Genomic DNA, 22,846 nt, shown 5'->3' on the forward strand with positions numbered 1-22,846 from the left:
TTTCAGATGAATTTAAAGGAATATGCATTTATGGAAAGATACTACATTATTGTTTTTATTGTTAATATTAGAGATCTAACCTTTTAGCAGTGAAATTCCTGGTACTTAAAGCAGAGCAGAGCGGATGAAGGAAGGGACAAATGTATGGATAAAAGGACAGATGGATGTGACAGAGAGTAAATGTGCAGAAGAATACCATTAAAGAAGGCAGCACTGCAAGAGCACGTGCAGACAGAGTGGTCTGAAGCCCAGGGGATGTCAGCTTTTATCACACCCCCACACACAGAAACACACATTCAAAGCAAAGCACTGCTCTTCCGCTTGACAATTCCCCACACCATTAGCTCTCGTAAAGATTTCTTTATTGGTATATGTCATGCTCTGAGTTTTCCTAGAAAACAGCAGTCGCTGGTTACGAAGTAATAGCCTTAATCAGCAGCTGGCGCCATGCCTGAACCTGGCCTCGTGGCTTAATCATCGCTGTTTCGTTTTCTCCATGGATACAGAGGAGAAGCCCCAAAACACTCCCGCTTTATGACAACATGCCCCAAAAAGTAGGAAAAATGAGACACTGTGTTGTTGAGAAGAATTAAGCTGTTATGTAAGTTGAAAACAGACAAGAGTCTGCTGATACACAAGAATCACATTAGGCTGATCGCATCTTGTTTCACTTCACTCTGACACAGCTGGTGTGTGAGACAAGAAAGAGAGACAGGCCTAGAAAGTAGAGCTGAGTGTGACGGGATGAAGCCACTAAAACGGAAGGCAAAGCAAGACAGTCAAGGCAAAGTTATTTCTCAACAAAGGCATTTTTTTAAGAAGGCACATTTCCAATAAAGTCCAGGCAAATGACACAAAACTGAACGGAGAGCCTTTTGGAAATTTCAGAGAGGGAAGGTAATCTGTGGCAAGGCATAAAGGGAATTTACGTGGGCGCTTAAGTCCAGCTGTGCTGTCTGTCTCTTTGTGTCTGCTAAAGATTTAAACAGCGGGAAACCCAATGCATAAGGCCTGTGCAGCTTTCTTAGTATGAATGTATTAAGCTAAAACTGCCAGGCTAACAACCAACACGAGGCAGGGATTAAACAGGGCATCGTCCCTGCTCCGCTCTAATAGGGTTCAAGAGAAAGAAGCTCTGAGAGCTCCAATTGACCCATGGTAACCCAAGCACTTCATGATCTTTCTTCTTGTCTTGAATATAATACTTGATTAAGCTCTCAGGACCAAAACATTGTACAGTTAAATATTTCAAAAAAAGGGAAAAAGAAGAAGGGAAAATTCTTACCAGAGCATGCCTTTCACAAGCTCGGGGAGGCTGGGGTTGTAAACATTGATTTATAGGCACTCCTAGTGCAACGATGGCATGTTTAACAGTAAACTGTAGATTTATGATGCTGCTAAATATGCCTGGGCGGATGTGAACATTTGAGACTTAACACCTGCTATTGCAGGCCTGCTTTAGAACAGAGAGGTCACGTATAGACCTGGCACATTCAATGCTTTAGTCATAACATTATATCAAAAAGCTGAAGGCTGCCAAATAGTGGAAATCTCACAGATGGTCAGAAACGGAGCAGCCGTACCCTTAGGAATTTGTCTTATATAAGGCAGATATGTGCTATGAGATATAAGTTAGCATGAGCACATGCAGTGCCAATGTTTGTACAAATCATCACTAATTTTTACCCCCTTTTTTGTAGAAGTGCTGGCTTTGGTGTTAGGCTTATGATGCTCACCTGTGATCCTCCTCTTCTATACATACTATAGATATAACTATGACTCCTATTGGGCAAAGTGAATGATAACAAAAATGCTAAATGCTAATGCGTATCAGCAAAATTCAGACACCATTTGTGCTGACACTGATATATCCACGAAAGGCCAATATCAGTGAGTGGATATATTAGTTAAGCTATATTTAAAATTACTCAAAACTGCCATAGAGTGTTTTATGGTTAAACAAACTAAAAGTGCATCGTATGCCCAGGTTAACAATACACCAGAGTTTAACTTTGGTACATGAATGAATTTGTTGGTTGAACTGTATTACATTGTCGAACCAGGTATTGTGTAAGGCTGTAGAACATGTTTTGTATTCACGATTCAGTAGTGCTTCAAATTCATCCAAGCCTAAAGAAGAAATCTTGCTGTTACCTCATAGCATTGTCAAGACAAATTAACTTCTCTATTTCCAGGGAAGGCATTCATGGTTACTGTAACCCTGAATGCCTTCATCCATTTATTCTGTTGCTCAGTCTGTTCAACATCTGTAACTCTCAGCAACACTTCCATCCCAGCTGCTGCGGACTCAGGTTGAGAGACTGCCGTGGATCAAATGTGGAAGTGGAGCGTGAATGGTGGAGAGCTTGAGGGTAAAGTCCTAAGTGCCTGTACCTCTCCTCTAAGTCTCATTCTCCTACTGCTACAGTCATTTTGAGCCGATCAACCTGTGAAAGAGTGTGAAATAGCAGCCCTGGGATCTCATCCATCAAATCTACCTGGAAGACCAAGGCACGATGGAGAAAAGTAACCACATTCAAAACTGTAACTGTAAAAACAATGAAAGAGCCAGGTTTTTATCTTTGCAGAGCTACTATCAAGTTAAAGATGTCCATCGTGGATCAGATCACCGGATGCCAATTCAGGCTGACAGATCACGGTAGAGTGCTGCCATCAGCACGAGTCTGTTTGTGAGATTAATGGCGATGAGCTTGAAAACAAGGCCTAAAATTGGTTCATGTCATGTTTCCCTGTTTAATGCTGCTGCACTGAGCTCATAGTGCTAGTCTTCTCCACAGCCCTCTCCATCCCGAAGAGCTTTAATCTCCCAGTGGGCCTCTGGGCGACCCATCCAACATATTTGCATACATCTGCATATTTCCCATTAGGCTCCACTTGTTGCCTTTTCATGGAAAACTGGGCTATGGCGATGATCACCCTCAACGGTAATGGTGGTATCCTTCTTTGCCTCTTTCTTTTTTTTTCTTTCTCCCAAACATTTTTTACACTCCCTCTTGATCCCTTGTTTCCACTCTCTCTCTGTCTGCCTCTCTGTCATCACTGTGATCAGAGTGCAGTATGGAGGTCTGATCCGGAGACAAAGGGAGAAGCTCTCAGTTAAATCAGCGGCGGCTAGCTATAGTAAACCATCTGGGGCCAATGACAGGCTCTGGCCTGAGAGAACACAATAACAAGACAGAAGAAATGAATTCAGCACACAATGACCACGACTGAACCAGACTAATTAGATTAATATGTGATCAACTATTCAATTAGGCCCATTCAGCTGCAGAGCTCAAGAGGTATGGGTACATGCAAATTAGATGAGCGAGCACAAATTGAGGAATGAATTGATAAAGTGTGTTAACAATGTCTATACGTACACTGAGTTATTCATTCATGTATACTTACAGGGGAGTGATCATTACACGTCTTTTACAACTGTCACCAAGTATAATGGCAACACATCACTTTAAAAGGCCATTCGCTGATGAGCAACTTCCTGAGTTAAAGAAAAGTCAAGCTTAGTTTCAAACATGTTTTCTAGCTAATGCCATCCAGTTCTTAATTTTCTTCAATGCATCTGTATTTCTCAGATTTCTGCCAAAAAGGGGGATAACAGAGTTTGAAGTGAGTGCGTGAACTCCACAGAATGTACTGTGGTAAAGAGCACTACACTGATCAGGTTTTCTAAAAATCCTAATCAGACTTGTTCCATTATTTTCACCAACGCCCTCTCATCAACTCATGGTTTGCCTTGTTATTTGGTGGAGCAACTCTGGCCTTAACCATTTAGCCCTTTTCAGAGTCACTCAGGTCTTTTTTGCTGCTTAATTTCTCTTCAATCCAACAAGCTGATTATATAAATTGACTATGTAGCTGATCCTTCACATGCTGCTAAATAATTACTCTCTAATAGTTCTCTGTTAGAGAACATTATTCCCTAGTTGTGTGCCAGTGTCAGCAGACAAAACTAGAGCTGACTAGTGATGAGTCACTAAGTACAGTTAACAACAGTTAATAAGTCATCCTAATTGACAAAGACAAAGAGACTTCTTTTGCTAGAATCTATTAGCAATTTTAGTGGTTATGATTTTTACAAAATTGTTACAAACAAATAAAACATTGGAAATAAACAGTGCCCCAATTACTCCGGATACCGTGACAGCAGTTTCTAATGGAGCTACTTCCTGTAAAAATAGCTTCATTTCCTTTTTGAAAGCTGGTGGTCTAAGAAATGTGGGTTGGAGTTAAGATCACAGCAACTGTGTCCTACACGTAATTTATTATTAATGTTGTATATGTCTGTGATTCTGAGCATTTTTGATGATAATACACTCATTTTAAAATATTAGAGAGTAGCAGGTATTTCAAATTTCACTTAGATAGGCTCTATTTAATCTTTTGGAAAGCTCAATCTGTGTGGACATTAGAAGGGATCACTAAAGGATGGCCACAGAGTACTAGACGTCTCTATCTTTATGCCACCACTTGGTATTAAAAAACCCCACCGTGCTAGTTACAATTTCTATGCTGATGATACACATTTATATTTCTTCTCTGACACCATGACCATTGCTGATAAGTGGAAGGGATCACCTTTCCCTATTAAATCGAGAAAAATAGTATTATCAGTGGTCAGAACTCATCTCGGGACGTCCTCGTCTCCTCTTATCTGTGTTTTTGTTGAAGAAAACCTCAGTTTTCAGATATTTTTCAAGCATGTTTTTATTTTTACTAGCCAGCAGCACTTGCTAGGTTCACTAATTCACTAACTCATATTTTTGTTCTTTGGGAGCTACATTTTCATTTTATAAGACAAAGTAATCAATTACAGGCACTATGAGCATCATTATGCATATGCATGACAACACATTCCAGTTAGACCAAAGTAGCAACGCTGTAAAAACTGTTTAGTAAATTGTATTTACAAACAACAACATCATCCACGTACATGTAACGTAATGCTGCTGTTCATTTTAAAATCAGTACACATATTATATATAATATGTGTACTGATAATTTCTATTATTTTATATTATTATTAAAAAAAAAATTCTTACCTCGCTCAACAAAAACAACAAACCAAATAGAAGAGAAAGGATTTACTGTTTTTAAAACTGAATCTAAATTAGAATTGTAAGTTTAATTGTCACTTTTAAGGATTGTAGGCTATCCACTCTTTATGCTGGTGACTCCTTGTTATTCCTTAAAATAACAAGGAGCCTTAAACCTGGCTTCATGTCTTAAAAGTGGCTAATTGTATGACAACCTACCAGAATTGTTGCTCATCTTTTAATTGTATATGGAATCACTTTGATGCTTGTTCTGAAAAGCTCCAAATAAATACACGTGATTGTTACTATTGCATGTGGTATGACTAGACTTTACTTGGGGTACATGGGGAAATCTGTTTGTATTATTTATGTGTGCCATGTTCAATAAGCATATGTAAAAATGCCACGGCATAAGTGATTTCTTTTCAAAGCAAGAGTAACTAGAAGTCATATTTAGCACCACCTGTTGGCGCTATGTTTTCTGATTAAAACATGATTGGAAATGCTTTATTAGCTTACTATAACAGGATGAGTGCCATGCTTTCAAAAGGAAAGCACACTAAAGAAAGTGCCATTTACCAAAAACCTCAGCATCACCTTTCCCTTGCTGCTTAATTTTCTGTGGGGTGCTAATCAAGCGCCTGTCTCTGCTCATGAATTTAGAGGGAAACCTCAAGCATTTAAATGTGCATTTAATTGCGTTGGTTCTGGAAGCGTCGTTAAGTAAGAGCTGGGAAATACATTTCTTAATGCGACTTAGTGATGCCCGGCAAATCAAAGAACATCAAGCGAATTAATGAGGGTGAGCGGTGAGCACATTAAGAGTAGAGACGGAGCGCTTCCATAAACAAATACATATCTCTCAACTAGACAGCAGGGACAGAGGGATAATGTGGGAGACGTAATAAATAGACTTCCCTGTCTATAGGCACGGCACACTATCCATTCCAGCACAATGTTCCCCACTTTAATTGAGTAAATGCACACATGTAAACACATACACCTTTTCTTCTGCTATGTTTTTAAAAGGCCGACAGATGCTTCTTCAGCAGCAATCCTTTGCTCCTCAATAGAGCTGAAAAAGCTTCTAAAGAAGAAGAAGAAGAGCAGGCAGGAGGTGAGGGGTAGCGGCAGTGGTGGGGACGAAGCAGAGATGAAAAAGAGGAGAACCAGAAATATGAAACCTTCCTGGTTATTAAAAGCTGTCTTGCGAGGGCAGCGCTCCTGTCGTTAAGTACTCTTTCAATTATTAACGGAGCCGCCGCTTTCATCAGCTGGTTGGCGAATGCCAATACAGCCCCAACACACACTCCCACTGCTTGCTTTCTTCTCTTTTTTACTTGGCAACAGGCAAATACACACACACACACACACACACACACACACACACACACACACACACACACACACACACACCAGGCATTCAGCGGTAATTGTTGGAGAGCTAGTGAGAGGACAGGTCAGGCAGTGAGAATGATTACATAAAACTGGATGTTTTGAGACTGTCTGAGAGCTCTGCAGCATGAACAGATGGCCACAGACAAAGAAAATAACTTTATCATCAAGAAGAAATTCAGAAATTACAGTCACTGAATTATTTTTTTTCAACCTGAGCGAGCCAGCCTCTGGGGGGAGCTGCAGGTATACACTGGTGGCCAACCAGCACTCAGGTCAGGCCCAATTTGGGGTATTTTTCTAAACTGTCAAGTGCCCGTCAAGCTTTGGCAATAAAGGAGAGGAGATAAGGAGAGAGATTTGAGATAGTTGGGATTGAGCTGTGGGCAATAAGAGGGAAGGAGGAAGCTTTTAGGGTGTTATCCAGGCTATCTGTTTGCAGCTCCAAATGTTCCTGTGCCTCTGATGAGACGGGCTCATATGACAGATTACCAGCACAAATGCTGCTCGAGGGAAAGCTGGCACAGGGGCAGAGCCAAACACAACACCAAAAGATATACAACTGTGTTCACTCGAGTATGGTGCGAAAGGCCGCAGAATGATTTTCACGCCTGATGAAGGAACGAACGTTATAAGGTGTTTTAGGATCTCATCTTACACATTATCAGATACTAAAAATATTTGCCAAAACATTTTGTCATAATTTTCTCAGCTAAAATTCAAGAGTGGTCTTTGCTTAAAGAAAACTAAAAGGAAAAATGATCCGTCCATAAACATCTAAACCTCTAAGCCCCGCCCGCCTACTATACAAACCTTCTGTTTGACAGGGGCAGCCAAAGAAAGGACAACATGCTTAAAGGGGACAAGAGGGGACTTGGTACAGGATTAGTCTGAGATGTATGGGATTCAAAGGCATACTAGGTCATCTTTAACCACTTGCAGTGAAACATTTCCACTACACATTTACCAACTTGTTTTTAAGGGATAATCTTTAAGGTTTCAGTTACAGACAGACAGGATTAAACACGACAGAAATGCCTTTGCGGTGTGTGCGGTATGATTATTCCTTCGGTGAGAAAAAATGGGCAGATTAGGTTTTGTTGCTCTACTGTGGGTCTATTTTGGACTCTGTTTTGAAGTGATGCCCAGTCATTTTGCCTATTGAAAGTTAGCAGAGTAGAGAACGTTGGACTGATGGTGGGGGGAACACGGCTTATCGACCATGGCCGGGTGCGTTTCTACTCTGGAGATGGGACACAGGGCACTGGGGCGTGCTGACGAACATCCCCTGGGACTCCTGTCCAATTACAGCTCAAAATGAGCCAGGAGAGCAGCGAGATTGGGCTGGGCGCACCAAGGTGATGATGGAAGGAGGGAGGGGGCTGAGAAATGGAAAGTAAGGGGGCCAAGGATATGAGTAGCACTTGAAATTAATGGGGCAGGGTGGAACAGGACTCCCAAGAGCGAGTGCAGGGCCCGCTGATGACATGAACTTCACCCTCAAGCAGCCATTAGGGGGCGAGAGGTTCCAGTAATCTCAGAATTCAGAGGCTCAGAAGGTTCCCCAGATTTGATCACTGCTTCTGGGCTAAGCTGGTGTCGCGAGTGGCCTCAACGTGAAGCAGCAGCAAGTTAACTGTGCATGACACTATTAGAGTGAGTCAGACACCTCTGAAACCATGATCGCATAACTAAACTGGGAATTTTTGGTTGCAATCCAGATTTCATTCTGGCCCACATCACATAAAAACTGACAAATTGAAAAATTTCAGCAAAGATTTTAATAGAAGCTGGCGTTCAGAGGGCTTTCATTTGAAATGTCATATTTGGACGACTCTGCTCCGAGAGCTATTAAGCAGAAATGTGTTCGTCTATAAAAGAGCTCTTCTGTGTGTGATTGCCATTTAATAGCCGGCCATACGTTCATGCTCCAGTCTTGCTTTAATGTTGCAGCGCACTGGGGACTGTCAGCGAGCGAGGGGGGAGAAGAACCCAGGGCCTTGAAACATCTCATCCAAATTACCGTCATCTTCCAAAGCACAGTGTCGAGGGGAGGAGATGAAATGCTGTCATAATGTTACTGTGGTGGAGCTCATTGCCTTCGCATTCAGTGTGCATGGCCACAAGATATGACACAGACAAGACTAATAGCAGCAGGAGAATTACAACAATAAATCTACTTTTGATTACATATTCAGTGCTGATTTGATTAACATTTAAATAACGCCCTGATTTGATTCTAATTCTAATTCACGATGCCAACATTGCTTTTCAAAGGCTTCCTCAATGGCAAAAGATATCAGCTCGTATCACTTGCAATCCAAAAATAACCCGCTATCAGTTATATCCTCTCAGTAACAAAGTGGCACAGACAAGTGCTCTCTGTTTGACACACAAAGAAAACATGACTGTCACAGAGCTGAGAGAGGGAGACGGGAGGAGGGAGAGAGAGGGAGGAAGGGAGAGGTAGAGAGGCACATTTAAAGTTTTGCCAGGAGTCAGCGGTGCTTTTAATACATACAGTCACATCAATGGCACATTAAGAAAGTGTAACCACGGCAACAGACACCGGGATTATGTTAAACAGAAGCACACAAAAGACCTAAAGATGCTTTGTTTAAAACAGTGGCAATGGTTTGAAAAGAAAAAGATGAAAACAAAAAAGTAGCAAGTGAAGATAAAAATATATATATATAAATATAGTGAAGGTTGAAAGGGCAGAATTTTCACCTCTTGATTATTTCATGAGTAGCTGTATTAATCACACTGGGAGGACATAAATATTCAATTCAATTCAATTTTTTTTAAATATAGTGCCAATTCACAACAACAGTCACCTCAAGGCACTTTATACTGTAAGACAAAAAAAAGACACCAACATTTAAGTGAAGTACACGTGTTCTGGGGCAAAAATCGAACCTTTACAATCCCAATCCTCACATTTATTGATTAAAACTAGATATCTGGGCTTTATCAACTATTGGTTATAATTACAATCATTCAGTGAACTGACTTTCTCTACTTAAAAGTAGTATTTGGCTCATAATCATCATCCACAGGTCCTATTTTGAAGTCTTGTGATTAGTGCTCTCACAGATCACTTGGTTTCAAAAAACAAAATGTTACTGTTTCCTCATTAGCTAAATGTACAAATTTTGTAAGATAAGATAAATCATTAGCTATTGAGCATACCACATATAAGCTTCCTTTTATAAACACAGAATAAACGAGATTTACCAAACTGCGTCTGCAGACATATTAGCAAAGTGTTTACAGAGGTCAAGTTAGAAACCTTCATGACCTCTACTCATAGACTTCTTAGGCCCTTTTTAACTACAGGTTTTGCCCTCACTTTTGGGACCTAACGATGTCCATGTACTATATTATATTTTACTACATTAGGAGCAATTTATCCTTGTTAACAGCCGAGCTAACATTAGCTAAATGCTCATAATTATAGCCAAGCAATTTACTGGTGGTCTACCTGCTAACATGGACAAGTTGATAGACGTCCGATATAGCAGCTAACTACTCGAGGTGAAAGTTCCTTTTATAAAGATTTTCTATTCAGAAAACAGCTTTATTAGTTTACTATTGCCGGAAAAAATAGACTTACTTATTTTTAAGCTAACAGCATTGTAGCTACAGCAGAGCCAAGAGTGTTAGTGAGGCAAGGTGTTCGAAATTAAGAAAAAAGTTCACTACTCTTGATTCATCCCACGCCTTCACACATTAATCTATCCACAGGCTGTTAGAGGCCTAAGTAAATGTGGAAAGGTCTCATTTTTTCAGAGAGATTATATGCTGGCGATAAATATGTGTTTAAAACAAGAAAAATACTGTATGGTTGACTTTTAGATGACAAAACACATTTTATTTAATATATGTATACACAATATATCATAAAATGAAAAAAAATTCTAAAGGGAAAAGGTAACATTTCTATTTGATATGCATATCTGTTCTACACACAGACGCACACAGTATGAGGTGTAATATAATGACCAGGATGGCTCTGGGGCTCTTTCTTCAGTCATCTGACTGTGAGAATAACATTAGGCAACAGTCCACTCCAATAAAAACACGCAGTTTCTGCAGCTGCAGTAACAGTGTCTCGTTTCCTTTATCTCTCCTCCTCTTTACCATCAGCTCCCCCACCCTCACACCCCCATGACATTTCCATCTCTGTCCAATTTTTTGGTCTTCAAGAGCCAAATTCATCCAGGTCAAGCAAAACTGAGGCAGCTTGGTGCTCAGCAGCACAGTGCTTTAAAACTTGTTGCAGTGAAGTGAGTCAGTATTCTTCACTGAATAGTGCAGTGGGTGGACAACATAAAAAGAACAGAGACGTTCAGCTTCAGCCGTGTGGTTAGGTTTATTTTTAAAGCTGCACTTTGTAGCTTTGAGGTGTTTCTAATATTTGTCAAACCCTACATACAGCCAGTGAACTGAAGTTAAAGTTGTTGTAAAAATGTCTTGTTAAGGCCCATTAAATAATCAATGAGTTACCTCAGAGCCAACTGACTGCCAAAGATAACAATGTCATGTCCCCATAAGCTAGCCAATAATAGCACAGTTCCAACAGAAATCTGTCACAATGCAAAATGTTGCAATAGGAATGCTGTGTGTGTCCCCCCCCCCCCCCCCACTTCCTTTTTTCAGTTAGAAATGTCTTTTGATGATTGTGAATTTCTTGAAACTCCAACAGTGAGTTTTGAAAGCCTAAAATTTCCATTCTTGAAGTCCACAGAGCAAAGGGCTCCCAAACAGTCTTACTGCACCATGAAATTCTGCGGCTTTAATGCTAAAACCACTGCCCTAATTCACAATAGACATATGTTGCAATAATATTCCAAATTAAAAATGGCATTTCTGTCTAAAGTTAGATAATTCATATCTAACATACCGTAAGTGTTTTAGTGCCACATGACACAAAAGCATTCTGCTGTGGCTGCATGGCAAAATGCTGTAAAATTGTGTGCAAAATAACGGGATTAACGACAACACTAGCAAACACTTTGATTTTAATCTGAGTCAGGTATAACACTGTTTTCATTTTCTCTTCATTTTGACCATTCGACATGAGAGCTTTGCAATTATCTCAGCAATAACAAGAACTCTTATATTAACATAAACATAAACCAATCAGCCAGAACGTTAAAATGTCTGACAAGTCTAGTGAAGAACATTAATTCCTTCACAAAAAGGTACCATTTTTCTTGGGTCCTGGTATTCAAGTGGTATTCCCCAATGGCAGTTGCCTCCCGCAGCAGGAAAGCGTACCCAGCTACTCGGAAACTGTGCTAGGAACCCAACAAATAGCCTGAGGCACTGACGTGGGATCACAGACTTTAAGGACCCAATATCTGGAGGTCTTCCCAAGGGACCCGCTCTAAAACAGAGTCAATGATAAGTCGAACTTGGAGAAAAAAGGTACGACTTGATGACAGAATAATTATAATAACAACAATTAGCAATTTCTGCTTATCCATTTGGGAAAAGGGTTTTACCTGACCTGAACATAATTTGGACGTAACTCAATAGGGATCCCAGTTAAAGTCTAAGATAGCAAGAAGGGGATGGATGTCTCGAGAATTCCAATGGCCCCCAAAATTGGAATCTAAATACTACTGGGCAAAGGTGAAAGACATTCCAGTCTTAAATTGTTGGTTGTACATGAATGTTTGTGAAGCTTATTGGGCAATTCAACGAAGATCCCTGTAGACATAGAACTGGAAACCTTGAAATGGCCTTAAATATTTGTGGAAGTATTTAAATAAAAGTTATCACTTAAACACAAAACATGAGGTAGAAATATATTTTAGTACATCCATCTGCTTTAAGCTCTTGACATCAATGGGGTCATAGTTGACCTGCCTACGGTTAGGGATGGGTTTTGTTTTATGCTAAAAAGGCAAGTTGCTTTTACATTTACCGTTTTCATTTGGATTTTCAAAACGGGCAAATATTCTATAAAAAGGGAAGAACCATTCACCAGAACCAGTCCCTACCCATAACTCTAGATGGGTTGCCAGTGACCTGGTAGGTGTTAAGAAGTTAAAGATGCAAAATTCAACCAGGTTTTCAACATGTTCAGTAGAATCTGTTAAATGGAGGGCTTCTTTCTTTTGCCCAGAGTATGGAGCAAATAGCCCCGGTGGTTACATCATATAAGATTCCTGCTATATGGACTCCACCCTGCAGTGCTGTTCCCTTTGCAACAGCATGTATGCCTGTGCATGAGATGTGTTCAATGGCATACATCGAATAAAATGTGTAAACGCCCAGTATCGTGTCTCTGCTCTGATTTACCTCCTTTATTAGAACCAAGTCCTGTGTCACCCTACCCGTGTCGGGGGTTTAAATGACAACTATGGTTCCTGTTTGGAAGCAGGAGAGGAAAACAAGTTTTTCTCTGCCTCCATCATGATTCAATGATTATTCAACAAAGCACTACTTATCTAAGGGCAAATTTGGCAGCTGGTGTGCCTTCGTAAACCTAAACAGTTTCAGTTGATAGTGATCATGACTGTGATTAAAGATGCCTGTCGAACCTCTGCAGTCAATCAAATGACTTCCTGTTCTGTTCAGACGGTTTTTATTTAATAAAAACAAAAACAAAACAAAAGCAATCCCCCGTCTCCATTTCCATTTCGTTTTTTTTCCCCTCTCGAGTTTTCTCTGTTTTTAATTCTCCTCTTGCCCCCCCCCCTCCCCTTTTGCAACACTCCAGGGTCACCATCTGCATGGCAACACTCGCAGCGTGACACTTCCATAACCCAGGAGGAGGAAAAGAAGCACAGAGCGTGGACCTCTCTCTTTTTCTCTCTTTTTCTATTCATAGGCCACCCGTAATTCATTAGCTCTCCCTCTCATCCTCTCTATATTTTCTCTCTGCAGTGTGACCGATGCAGGCTTCTGAAAGCTTGTTCGGATATTTTCTGGAATGAAGCTGCTGACAGTCAATTTTTTTTTTTGCGCTGCTATACAGCATGTTTTAAATTTAACCTTTCTCCATACTAAACCTCATTCATAAAAGGCAGTTTTTTGTGGGGGTTTTTAATGTGGGGCAATAGAAATTTCCCTTTGGGAACACTAAAGTACACTGCATTTCACACACCATGTAAACCAATATGTAATCATTCTGCTGCGTTTATTGGTTTATCATTAACTTTTAAAGTTAATTTTTCAAAATAAATGCCAAAGTAAATTGAGAACATATCCATCTACAAGACGAATAATGATTTCCTTTACAGATAGCCTCTGGTGTTGCACAGTTTCAGTCTGACCTATTGGCGTGACCCCTGCAAAACCAAACTCGCACTATGCTCGGTCAGTTTTGTTTTTGGCCTCTGGTTATGCGTTGTCTCTATTTTTTTACTTTTTCTTTTTCTTTTGCTTTGCTTCGCTTCAAGCATCCATCAGTCACACACACAAAGAGATTATCTCCTTTTTTCCTGATTTCCACCAGGCAGAGTGCCAATGTTTTTCTTTCCTTCACTGACTCTCACCTCTCAGCCCTCCTCCCCCTATTTTCCTCCCTCCCTCCCGCTCTCCTCTTCCAGCTTAGCTTTTCTTTTTGGTTGCGAGGGAAGGCTGTTTATTTATTCAGACAAGATCTATTCCCCCCCCCCCCCCCTCACCTCCCCCCATCCTCCAGTCTTTCTGTCTTTTTCCTTTCACTCCCTGATCACCTTCCTCTTTCCCCCCTGGTTATGTACTTGTAGAGTATCACTATGAGGGGGAGAAGGGGGGAGAAAAAAAGGGAGAGCGGGTGAAATCTGCCGTGGAGGTGGAAGAGAAATTTTTAAAAAGAGAATAAAAAAAGGAAGGATGTAAAAAGGAAAGGTGGAGGAGGGAGTGTGCTCTGTACTTCCTGTGTCTCTTAAGCCATACGGAATAAAGACAGTTGTATGTCAGTGGGGGAAACACTCATACTGGTTTAAAGCTTCTTTATGGGCCCAGCCACGGTGCACATGGCAGCAGTACCTTTGAGAATAAGACTATAACAAAGTACAGCAGTAAAATACAGCCAGAGGGAATGATTAGTGTACGTGTGCAAGAGAGAGAGAGAGAGAGAGAGTTGGCAATAGAAGGAGAGAATGAAAGAAAGACATGAAGAAAGAAAGCCATGCTCCAGGTGGTGCATTATTAAACAGATTTGTCACTTAGGGCCAGTGGTGTTAAGTGTGTGTGTGTGTGTGTGTGTGTGTGTGTGCGCGCGTGCATGTCCGAGGCAAAGAGCAGTTAAAGATATAAACATATATGGACTTAAAAAAACATGGAAATTTATCTTTTAAAAAGAAAAAAAAAAGTAAAAACGAAAAAGAAAAACGGTGGACAGACAAAAAACTAAGAAAAAGAAACGGACAGAAATGAAGAACAAAAGGAAGAAAAACAACAGCAAAAGGAAAAAACAGGAAGGAAGAAAATAAACGGCTTTGAATTTGTTCGACATTTTTGATTTACACATGCACATTACCCCATACTCAGTGATTATATGGTGACTTTATGAACACACACACACACACACACACACACACACACACACACACACACACACACACACACACACACACACACACACACACACACACACACACTCAGGAGAACATGACATTGATTTAAATCAATTTATCCTCAGGCCTAACTTCTTCCTGACAAAACCCAAGCCTCCTCTTTGCCAAGGCTTCACCCTAAAATTTAAGCAGTTGTGCGACTGTGCTAAAAATGCGTGTCCCCACAACATGAGTAACACAAGTACAAACACACACAGTCATGTGAGGTGTGTGTTACAGTTGCGTTTTAAATCCCTGCGGCTGCTGTTGACTAAGCTGATCTTTGTTGCAGGGGGGAAAAAAGAAAAAGAAGCAGCTACTGCATATGCCGTGACAGGCAACAACACTTGTTTTAGTCAAAAATAACATTAAAGAGACAGACAATGTCCTCTGTGTGTGTGTGTGTGTGTGTGTGTGTGTGTGTGTGTGTAAGCCTGCGGTAGGTAATCTTACTTTTGGAAGAAATCAAACAAAACGAATGCTGAAGCCGACAACTGCAAAGGACAGGACGGGAACAGAGAGTCCGTGCAAACACACACACACACACACACACACACACACACACACACACACACACACACACACACACACACTGTAGCCTGTGAGCACGCTGTTCAAAAGGCTGCAAATGATGCAGGGTTGCAACTGAAATATAAACTTCTAAAAGGCCAAAAAAAAGTGCACAGGTTTTTGACTTTGATGGCAGGAGGAGGCGCGGGAACGACTCCCGAACACTTTGATATGCAGCACATTGTACAATTTGTGCATTTTATCCCTCCGTCTCCTCTGATACTCATACACAGAAACTGTACTTTAACAACAAATGCGCTGAAACTTCACATTCGCACACATTTATCCTCTTAACATTTCAGGATTTTACTGCCGAACCTAAAGAGATCTATTATTACTTCTAGTATAACTAACAGCTAAATCTATAGAATTTGTAATATAATACTCTCTGCAAATCAATTAAACTATCGCTGTCAAATAAATTCTAAATAGAGAAAAACAGTATTTATCACTGATGGGTAGCACAGTATCTTAATATATTATACTTAAGGAGCAGTGAGATCTGCGCTAATGCAAATCCCATATTGTGAAAAGCTGTATGTTTAAAATATCCCTTCATATCAGAGATGGAAAAGAATTACTGATATCCAACTCTTTATAAAATGCAGTCTTCTCCATAACAAACACCTGCCCTGGAGGAGTCTTGCCTCCTCGTTCCATTGTTATTCCCTCCTCTCTTTCCTAATTCCTAGTCTCTCCTGCTCCTCTGTAGCTTTTCTAGTCCTCTTCTCTCCCTCTGTCATCTTCCCTCTGTCTCTTTTGTGTTTTGTGACGCACTCTTTTTGCTCAGCTATATAATTATCTCTTGCTGATTCCAGGGGCTGGTTCGGAGAAACTCAGCCCTCCCTTTCATTCTCCTTCAGCCCGCCCCGTACACCTCCGTCACTCAGACGCTGAGTGCTGTATTGTTCTTCTCCGCTACAAAGGCTTGACAGACAGCTGTGAGACACAGAGAGTGGATTCTGAGTCTGCCCCGCATCCCACCGACCCTCCCGTCTGCTGCCATCACTTTCATTTAAACTTGTCACTTTTCCTTGTATCAGTGTGATGGTTGGAGTGCATCGTTAGGCACGCGCGCACACACACGAATTAGAAAAAAGTCTAGACAGCAGTATTTAATGAGCAAACACACGGTGCATTTTAAACAAATGGTGACTAAACTTTTTTTTTCTTTTTTTTAAATTTGCCCTCTCTCATTAATATCACTCGTCCCGCATCTGACTTCCATCCCTCCTTCAAATCGAACAAGCCTCAGCGCCACCTGAGGAGCTGCAGTGCTCGCCGGAACCTTTCGAGGTCTTTCCTCTGAGCTGATCTTTGTCAGAAGCCGAGGCGAACGCCTTGAAGACAGCTTGTTAGGATTCCACATGAGCGAATCCGTGTCATTATTCAACATGCATCAAATGCAACCATAAACACTGGGGTTTGGGGAGCAAATCGGAGCAGAAGCTTCCCTCGTCTCAATGGAAAAATTTCAAAGACGATTAAATAAGCCAACAAACGCAGCGATGGAAAGATAGGGAGGGAGATGGCTGGAAGGAGTTCAGCCCGATTTTGTATTTTGATTCAGATTCCAACATCAGCAAATTAGCTGTGTATGACTCTCACGATGAAGTGATGCCTGCCTCAATGAGCATAATGACTTCGGTGTCCCGTGACAAGCTTTTCTCCACCACAAAAAAGGATGAAATTCTGAGGTAAACGCTGGAAAACTTGCTTGAATTTAAAAGATAAAGATACGTCCTATCTGCTGCTGGAAATATCAGAGGGCGCCTTTCCCCAGAAAAAACAGTTTTCGTTCTAACCCTTCAGTTAAAACCAGTGTAATCCTGAACGTAGGAAAGGTCCAACGTCCAGATAAAGCAGCAATACACACTCTCTCATGCCGCAGTCACACACACTATCAGAGGGGATTTAAAGATTCAAGCAGTGGTCTTGGTAATTAGGCGGATGGATTTGCGCCTCTCCTCGCAGTCTGGCGGGATATAAAGCGACACATAATGCAAGCGGACAAACTCTTTAAGTGGATTAATTAAAACCAACACTGCGGGGTCAAAGGTCAAGCCCCCTTTCTCTGTCAACCTCCCGTACTCTCGCCTTCCAGCCTCCCTCGGAGCGCACTCGGACTGCGGGACCTGCATACGGATTTAAATGAGTGGATGAAAAAGGTCCCCGATGAGACGGAGCAGTGAAGGAATGATGGTGGAGTTTTCTGGGTTTATTTTCGGTTTGAGGCTTTAACATGAAGCCTCGTTTTCATATTTGTGCTGAATACACATGCTCGCTTTGCAACTTAACCCCTAGTTTGGCTGATTTATCTTTAACTTCCCGTCTCTGAATATGCGGCAATTTTTCATCCGCGTGGTAATAGAATAAAAACCTGAGCTCCCACTTTCCCCTCCCTAATTGAATACAGAGCACACCTCGTCTTTGACATGCGTGTGCGTGTGTGTGTGTGTGGTAGCTGGATGCAATCAGATGGAATTAATATGCATGCTGTTTCTCATTATGGAATAACTCAACTACACTTCAGATATGTGACGTGCACTGTGAGAGGCACGGGCTGATTTTCCAACCTCCATCCGTGATTCTCGAGCAGGAACAGAACTGTGTGACTGAATTCAGAGGAGCAGACACGCCCTGCTGATGATCGCACGCGTGAACACACATTTGTCACTTGCATTAACTTCATATTGCATTTAAACTAAAATCAGACTCGGCAGCAGCCGCATTAATCAGCCAATTCTACTAATATGCATATGATGCTGCCTAATTGTGTTTCAGCAGTGAGACCTTTCTCATGTGTTTGGCTAGTTTGCTGTAACAAAATCTTTGAAACGACATTTATTGTTTTGGTTTTTGTTATTTGGCTTCTTAAATATTAACCGAGGATCGCTCAGTCGTCACTCAGACAGAAATTGGGGTTTTAGCCTTGTGCTAAATTTTTAGGAAATGATATCCAAGTAAGCGCTCCTTATCACTTCCCTTTGTTTGAAGCAAAACACACACGTGCCGTCTTCACACTGCTGTGGTTACGGTATGAAGCGTGCGTGTCTGAGCGTGACGGAGGTGAGTCTCATTAGGGAGAAAACAGCGGCGAGAACGCTGCCGAGGTGCTTCATTATGGTAGACGATTGAGAAGTGCTTGTTTGTGTGTGTGTGTGTGTGTGTGTGTGTGTGTGTGTGCGTGCGTGAAGGACTGGCGGATGTAACTGTGCGTGTGTGTATGACTGTGACCCCGAGAGAGTGTGAGCGTCGGGCCCGGCGATAAGCTGGTCTTTATTAAGATGCATCGTCTTTGGAGAGAGGGACAGCTGCTCTTGCCTCTAATCTGGAAGAACAAAGGTTTAATAAAGAGAGAAGACAAGAGCCAGAGGGGAGGTAAATACTCCCGTCTCTTCTTGCTGTCCTTCCTCACACCATTTCCCTCTGCCTGCCTTTTCCTTGTTTCTCTTATACCGACTGATCCAACGCCAGCTAAACTAAACTGGTGCAGAGATTACTGTGCACAAGTTCGCCCATTTGAATCCCAAAACTTTCACCTTCTCGCTGACCTTTGGCTTCCCACCTGTTGAGCCAAAATGGCCGCTATGAGGCCAATATGCCGGTGGCTAAAACAAGCTAAAAGCGTCTTTTTTTTTATGCTGCCACGAGAAGTGTCCCAGTTAAGCAAACAGTCTGAAAGGAGAGGAAGAGCGTGTCCATAGAGAAAGTGTCTGCTGTGGCTATTTCTGAGCAAGTATGAGTCTGTGCGCCAGGTCAACTGCATGCCCTATTTCTCAGCCTGAATGGTCATCACCGCCTGTTTGGAAATGACATCACTTGCCCCCCCCTCCCAGTCCGTCAGCAGTTCACCGAAATATGCCTGCTCTACATTGCTCCGCTCATTTTCTATTTTGGATTTGTGGATTATGGTGGTGGGATGGAAGAGGTGGTGCGGGTGAGGGGATAAAAAAAAAGATAAAAGAGAGGAGAGGCAGCATTAAAAGAATAATTTGAGGGTCCTGAGGGTTCTGTCTCCTCTCCTAGTCTCTAAAATAGAATCTGTGATAGTCCCGGCTGCTACCACCGACTCTGTCGAGGGAATAATGACTTATTTATCAAATGGCTGAAATATTCAGGGACAAGGCCTTTTAAATTTCAGCATTTAAATTCATAGGCTTTTTCTGCTGAGATGCTTAATGACAGTGAATGTATTCAGTGTGATTTGCAGGTCCGAGACAGAGCCTAGTGTCCTGCCTATGAGCCTAATAGGTGTTTGACAGAAAAGGGGAGAGAGGGTTGCGTTTAAGGGCAAGGGAAGCCAAGAGAAGTTTAACCTTTGACCTCACGTGAGGCTCAAGTGTGTATCGTGGACCGCCTTCCGTGCCAAGAAGTAAACGGGCTGTGTTGCTGAAAACATGTTTTGCAGCAGTAGAGATAAAATTTAATGTTGTCTAAAGCGCGCTGGAGCAGGCAGGCAATCAGCCATGAGTAAATGTTTCAAGATAAATTCCTAGAGGGGTATACTATTTTTTCTGGCAAAGCGCGAGACTCCTCAGCGTTCGGAGGGACCACATCAGCAAGGGGGGGCGGGGGCAAGGGAGGGGTGATAAATGGGTGTTATTCTTACTTCTAGGATGAAATGGAGGAAAGTTTGGGGATGACGGCTGGTGATGAAGCGCCGCGCGGGGCAGCAGCGGAGGTTAATGAGATGTACGTGGACACACGGCAGCTCGTACGCATCAGCCTCATGACAGAGCGCAGCAGAGGAGGAAGAGGAGCTCAGAAAGTGGCAAGAGCTCCGTATTCGCGGCACATTAAAGCCAAACGGCGCAAAGCGTGCGTAATTACGCACCGCAGCGCCACTGCCATGGTGAGAAGGCGGCGACCTCCCGCCTGCGCTGCGTCCCACCCTCATTCTCTCCAGAAAAAAAGAAAGAAAGAAAAGCAAAGAAAGACACACACCGCACTCCTGTCTCCGTTTCCCCTCTCTGCTAGCGGACTGTCGAGGCTGTGGAGAAACTGGCCGGGCGCTTACCTTAACACGTTCCAGCTTTTCAGAGGGTCCAGGTCTGAAATTATAGAAACCATGGTCGACTGGCTGGGCAGCACCGGGAGAGGGAGGGGGTGCGGCTGAAAAAGATCGAAAGAAAAAGCGGCGCTAAGGCTGTAAACTCCGTCAGCGAATGACAGCGATTGCTCGGATGCAACCCGTCCTGGTTGTTCAGTGGGTGATGAGCGCTGTCACAGCTCTCTCTCTCGTTCTCGCTCTCTCTTTCTCTCTCTCTCTCTCGCTCTCTCTCTCCGCCCCCTCCTGTACAAAGCCTGCGCTCTGCAGACGCGTCTCCCGAGCTTCCTCGGGTTCCTCTCTCGCAGACAGGCGGGCTTCTGCTGGAAATGCTGGAGATGTACAGCAGAGGAGGGTAAATCCTACCTGAGAAACTCATTTATTCATTTTCATCTTCAAACAGTACACAAGGACAAGCTGGAGTTTATACACCTCATTTTCACTGTCAAGTGTTCTCACTGAAAACTACTTTTTGGTGTTAAACCTCTGAGGATGGATTTTATATCGATGGGAACTACGTGTTCAATTTTACTTGCTTGAGTTTTTATGAGGCAAATATGAGAGAAATAACCTGCTGTTTTCACTGAGAACCAGTTAGATCATCAAAAGAAAAGAAAGAAGCAAAGAAAACACTTTATGCAAGAATAACATATCACAGTTTAACATGTCTGGATATTCCTGCTATAACTGCACGGGACACTTATCAAACCTGAAATTATAGAAAGGCCATTAAATTAACTATATTTGCCAATTTTTACTTGATCATTTTTAATGTTAGAGAGATAAAGAAACAACGTGTGGTTTGATGCATTATCCATAGAGAATTGTTGGGTGAAATGTTGCAATGAAGTATTCGACACAAGCCTGCAAAGCATGGCTGCGATGATCTCTGCACACTCCTGTGAGCACTGACTTCCTGTCTGACACCACCACATCCTGTTGATAACTGTTTTTTCTCTTTTTTTCGCTACCCCTCCCCTCCACTTGACATGGCAGCAGATGCGTCATCTATGGCAAAGACTGACAAGGCAATGGCCAAGTCCCACCTCTTCTGGGCTCCTATCTGTTTGCTCATTGGGGGGAAGAGAGAAAAAAAACAGATGAGATCTGAAGGGACAAAAAAAAGAAGAAGACGAAGAGACAGAAGTGTTTCAGATAATGGTCTGGGACAACAGAACAGAGTGAGACTGAAAGTCTGCAAAAACTACTGTAGCTCCTGCACAAGCTGTTTGTTTTCTTCAGGTTCATGATATTTGTCACACAACAGTCACTTTGACAGGAAACTGCCACCATTTAATTTTAGATTGTTTAAAAAAACCTTTGAATGAGACATTTCTTTCAGTTTAATCAGCTTTTTAAAAAACCCTTTTAGTTGTCCAACAAGACTGTTTAAACCTTCTGTAATCAGATGGGATCCATCATCTAAAGTTGAAGCCCCTTCACCCCCCAAGTTCCTAAAATTGAGGTCGTAAGGTTTCCCGTCGTAATAATGAACTAGGAGGTAATTTCCAGAGCACAAATACTAATTTACATGCAAGCAAACAAGGAATTGAAGGTTGGAGTCGAGTACATTGTAGGTAAGACATAACAGTAATGCAATGCTACAGCCCGGTGCTCTCAGCATCAGCAGCCATACTGCACTGGCTTTAAATAGACTCAATTGGACATCTGCTTCACAGAGGAAGGAGAGGAGGAGGATGGAGAGAGCTGACAGCATCGCGCTCCTCTTCCTCTGTCTCTATTTCTGTCGCGTACTCATATAGAAACTGATGCTCGCACACAGCAGACACAGCATAGTTCTCCATTTCTGCATGGAAATCACGTCGGCAAGCACCATATTTACCAGAGTGGCCGTTGGTGTCGTTGTCAATGCCTGCATAACATTGACTGTTGAATTTAAATAATTGAATTTACAATTCTTTAAAGCTTATTTCAAACGTTTCTGGTGATGACATGATAGCCAAGTGGTCTGGGTGCATAGGCCTTGAGCAGCAAATCTCTGGCTTACGTTAGTCTCCTCCTTTGCCCGTCAGTTTCCTGTTTCTCGCTCTCTCTGTCAGCTTTTGCTATCAAGTCAAAGTCTGAAATGCCAAAAAGAAAAATGCAAGTTTGACTTTGAGTTTCCACATTTTCTTTCTTTGTAAAGCTTAAAAAAACCCCAAACAAACAAACAAAAAACACCTTATGTCTGTGTGTTTACTACTCTAATACAATCG

At 42.0% G+C, this 22,846-nt stretch overlaps 1 protein-coding gene across 24 annotated transcripts in view; it reads right to left on the reverse strand.

Annotated features, from left to right (window-relative positions):
* celf2 (cugbp, Elav-like family member 2) overlaps positions 1 to 20,817 on the reverse strand; it is a 239,549-nt gene extending 218,732 nt beyond the window's left edge. For all 24 annotated transcript variants that reach the window (XM_086269650.1, XM_086269648.1, XM_086269647.1 and 21 more), the window contains exon 1: positions 20,601 to 20,817. In XM_086269650.1, the coding sequence (XP_086125776.1) occupies positions 20,601 to 20,653 (53 nt within the window). In that variant the 5' untranslated portion in view covers positions 20,654 to 20,817. The remainder of the gene's footprint in view (positions 1 to 20,600) is intronic.
* Positions 20,818 to 22,846: the final 2,029 nt, after the last annotated feature.

The sequence above is a fragment of the Aulonocara sp. 'chitande type north' Nkhata Bay genome, linkage group LG17, assembly GCF_057382095.1.
Source record: "Aulonocara sp. 'chitande type north' Nkhata Bay isolate Kocher_YH1m ecotype deep benthic linkage group LG17, A_spYH_male_GT1.1, whole genome shotgun sequence".
Lineage (NCBI taxonomy): Eukaryota > Metazoa > Chordata > Actinopteri > Cichliformes > Cichlidae > Aulonocara > Aulonocara sp. 'chitande type north' Nkhata Bay.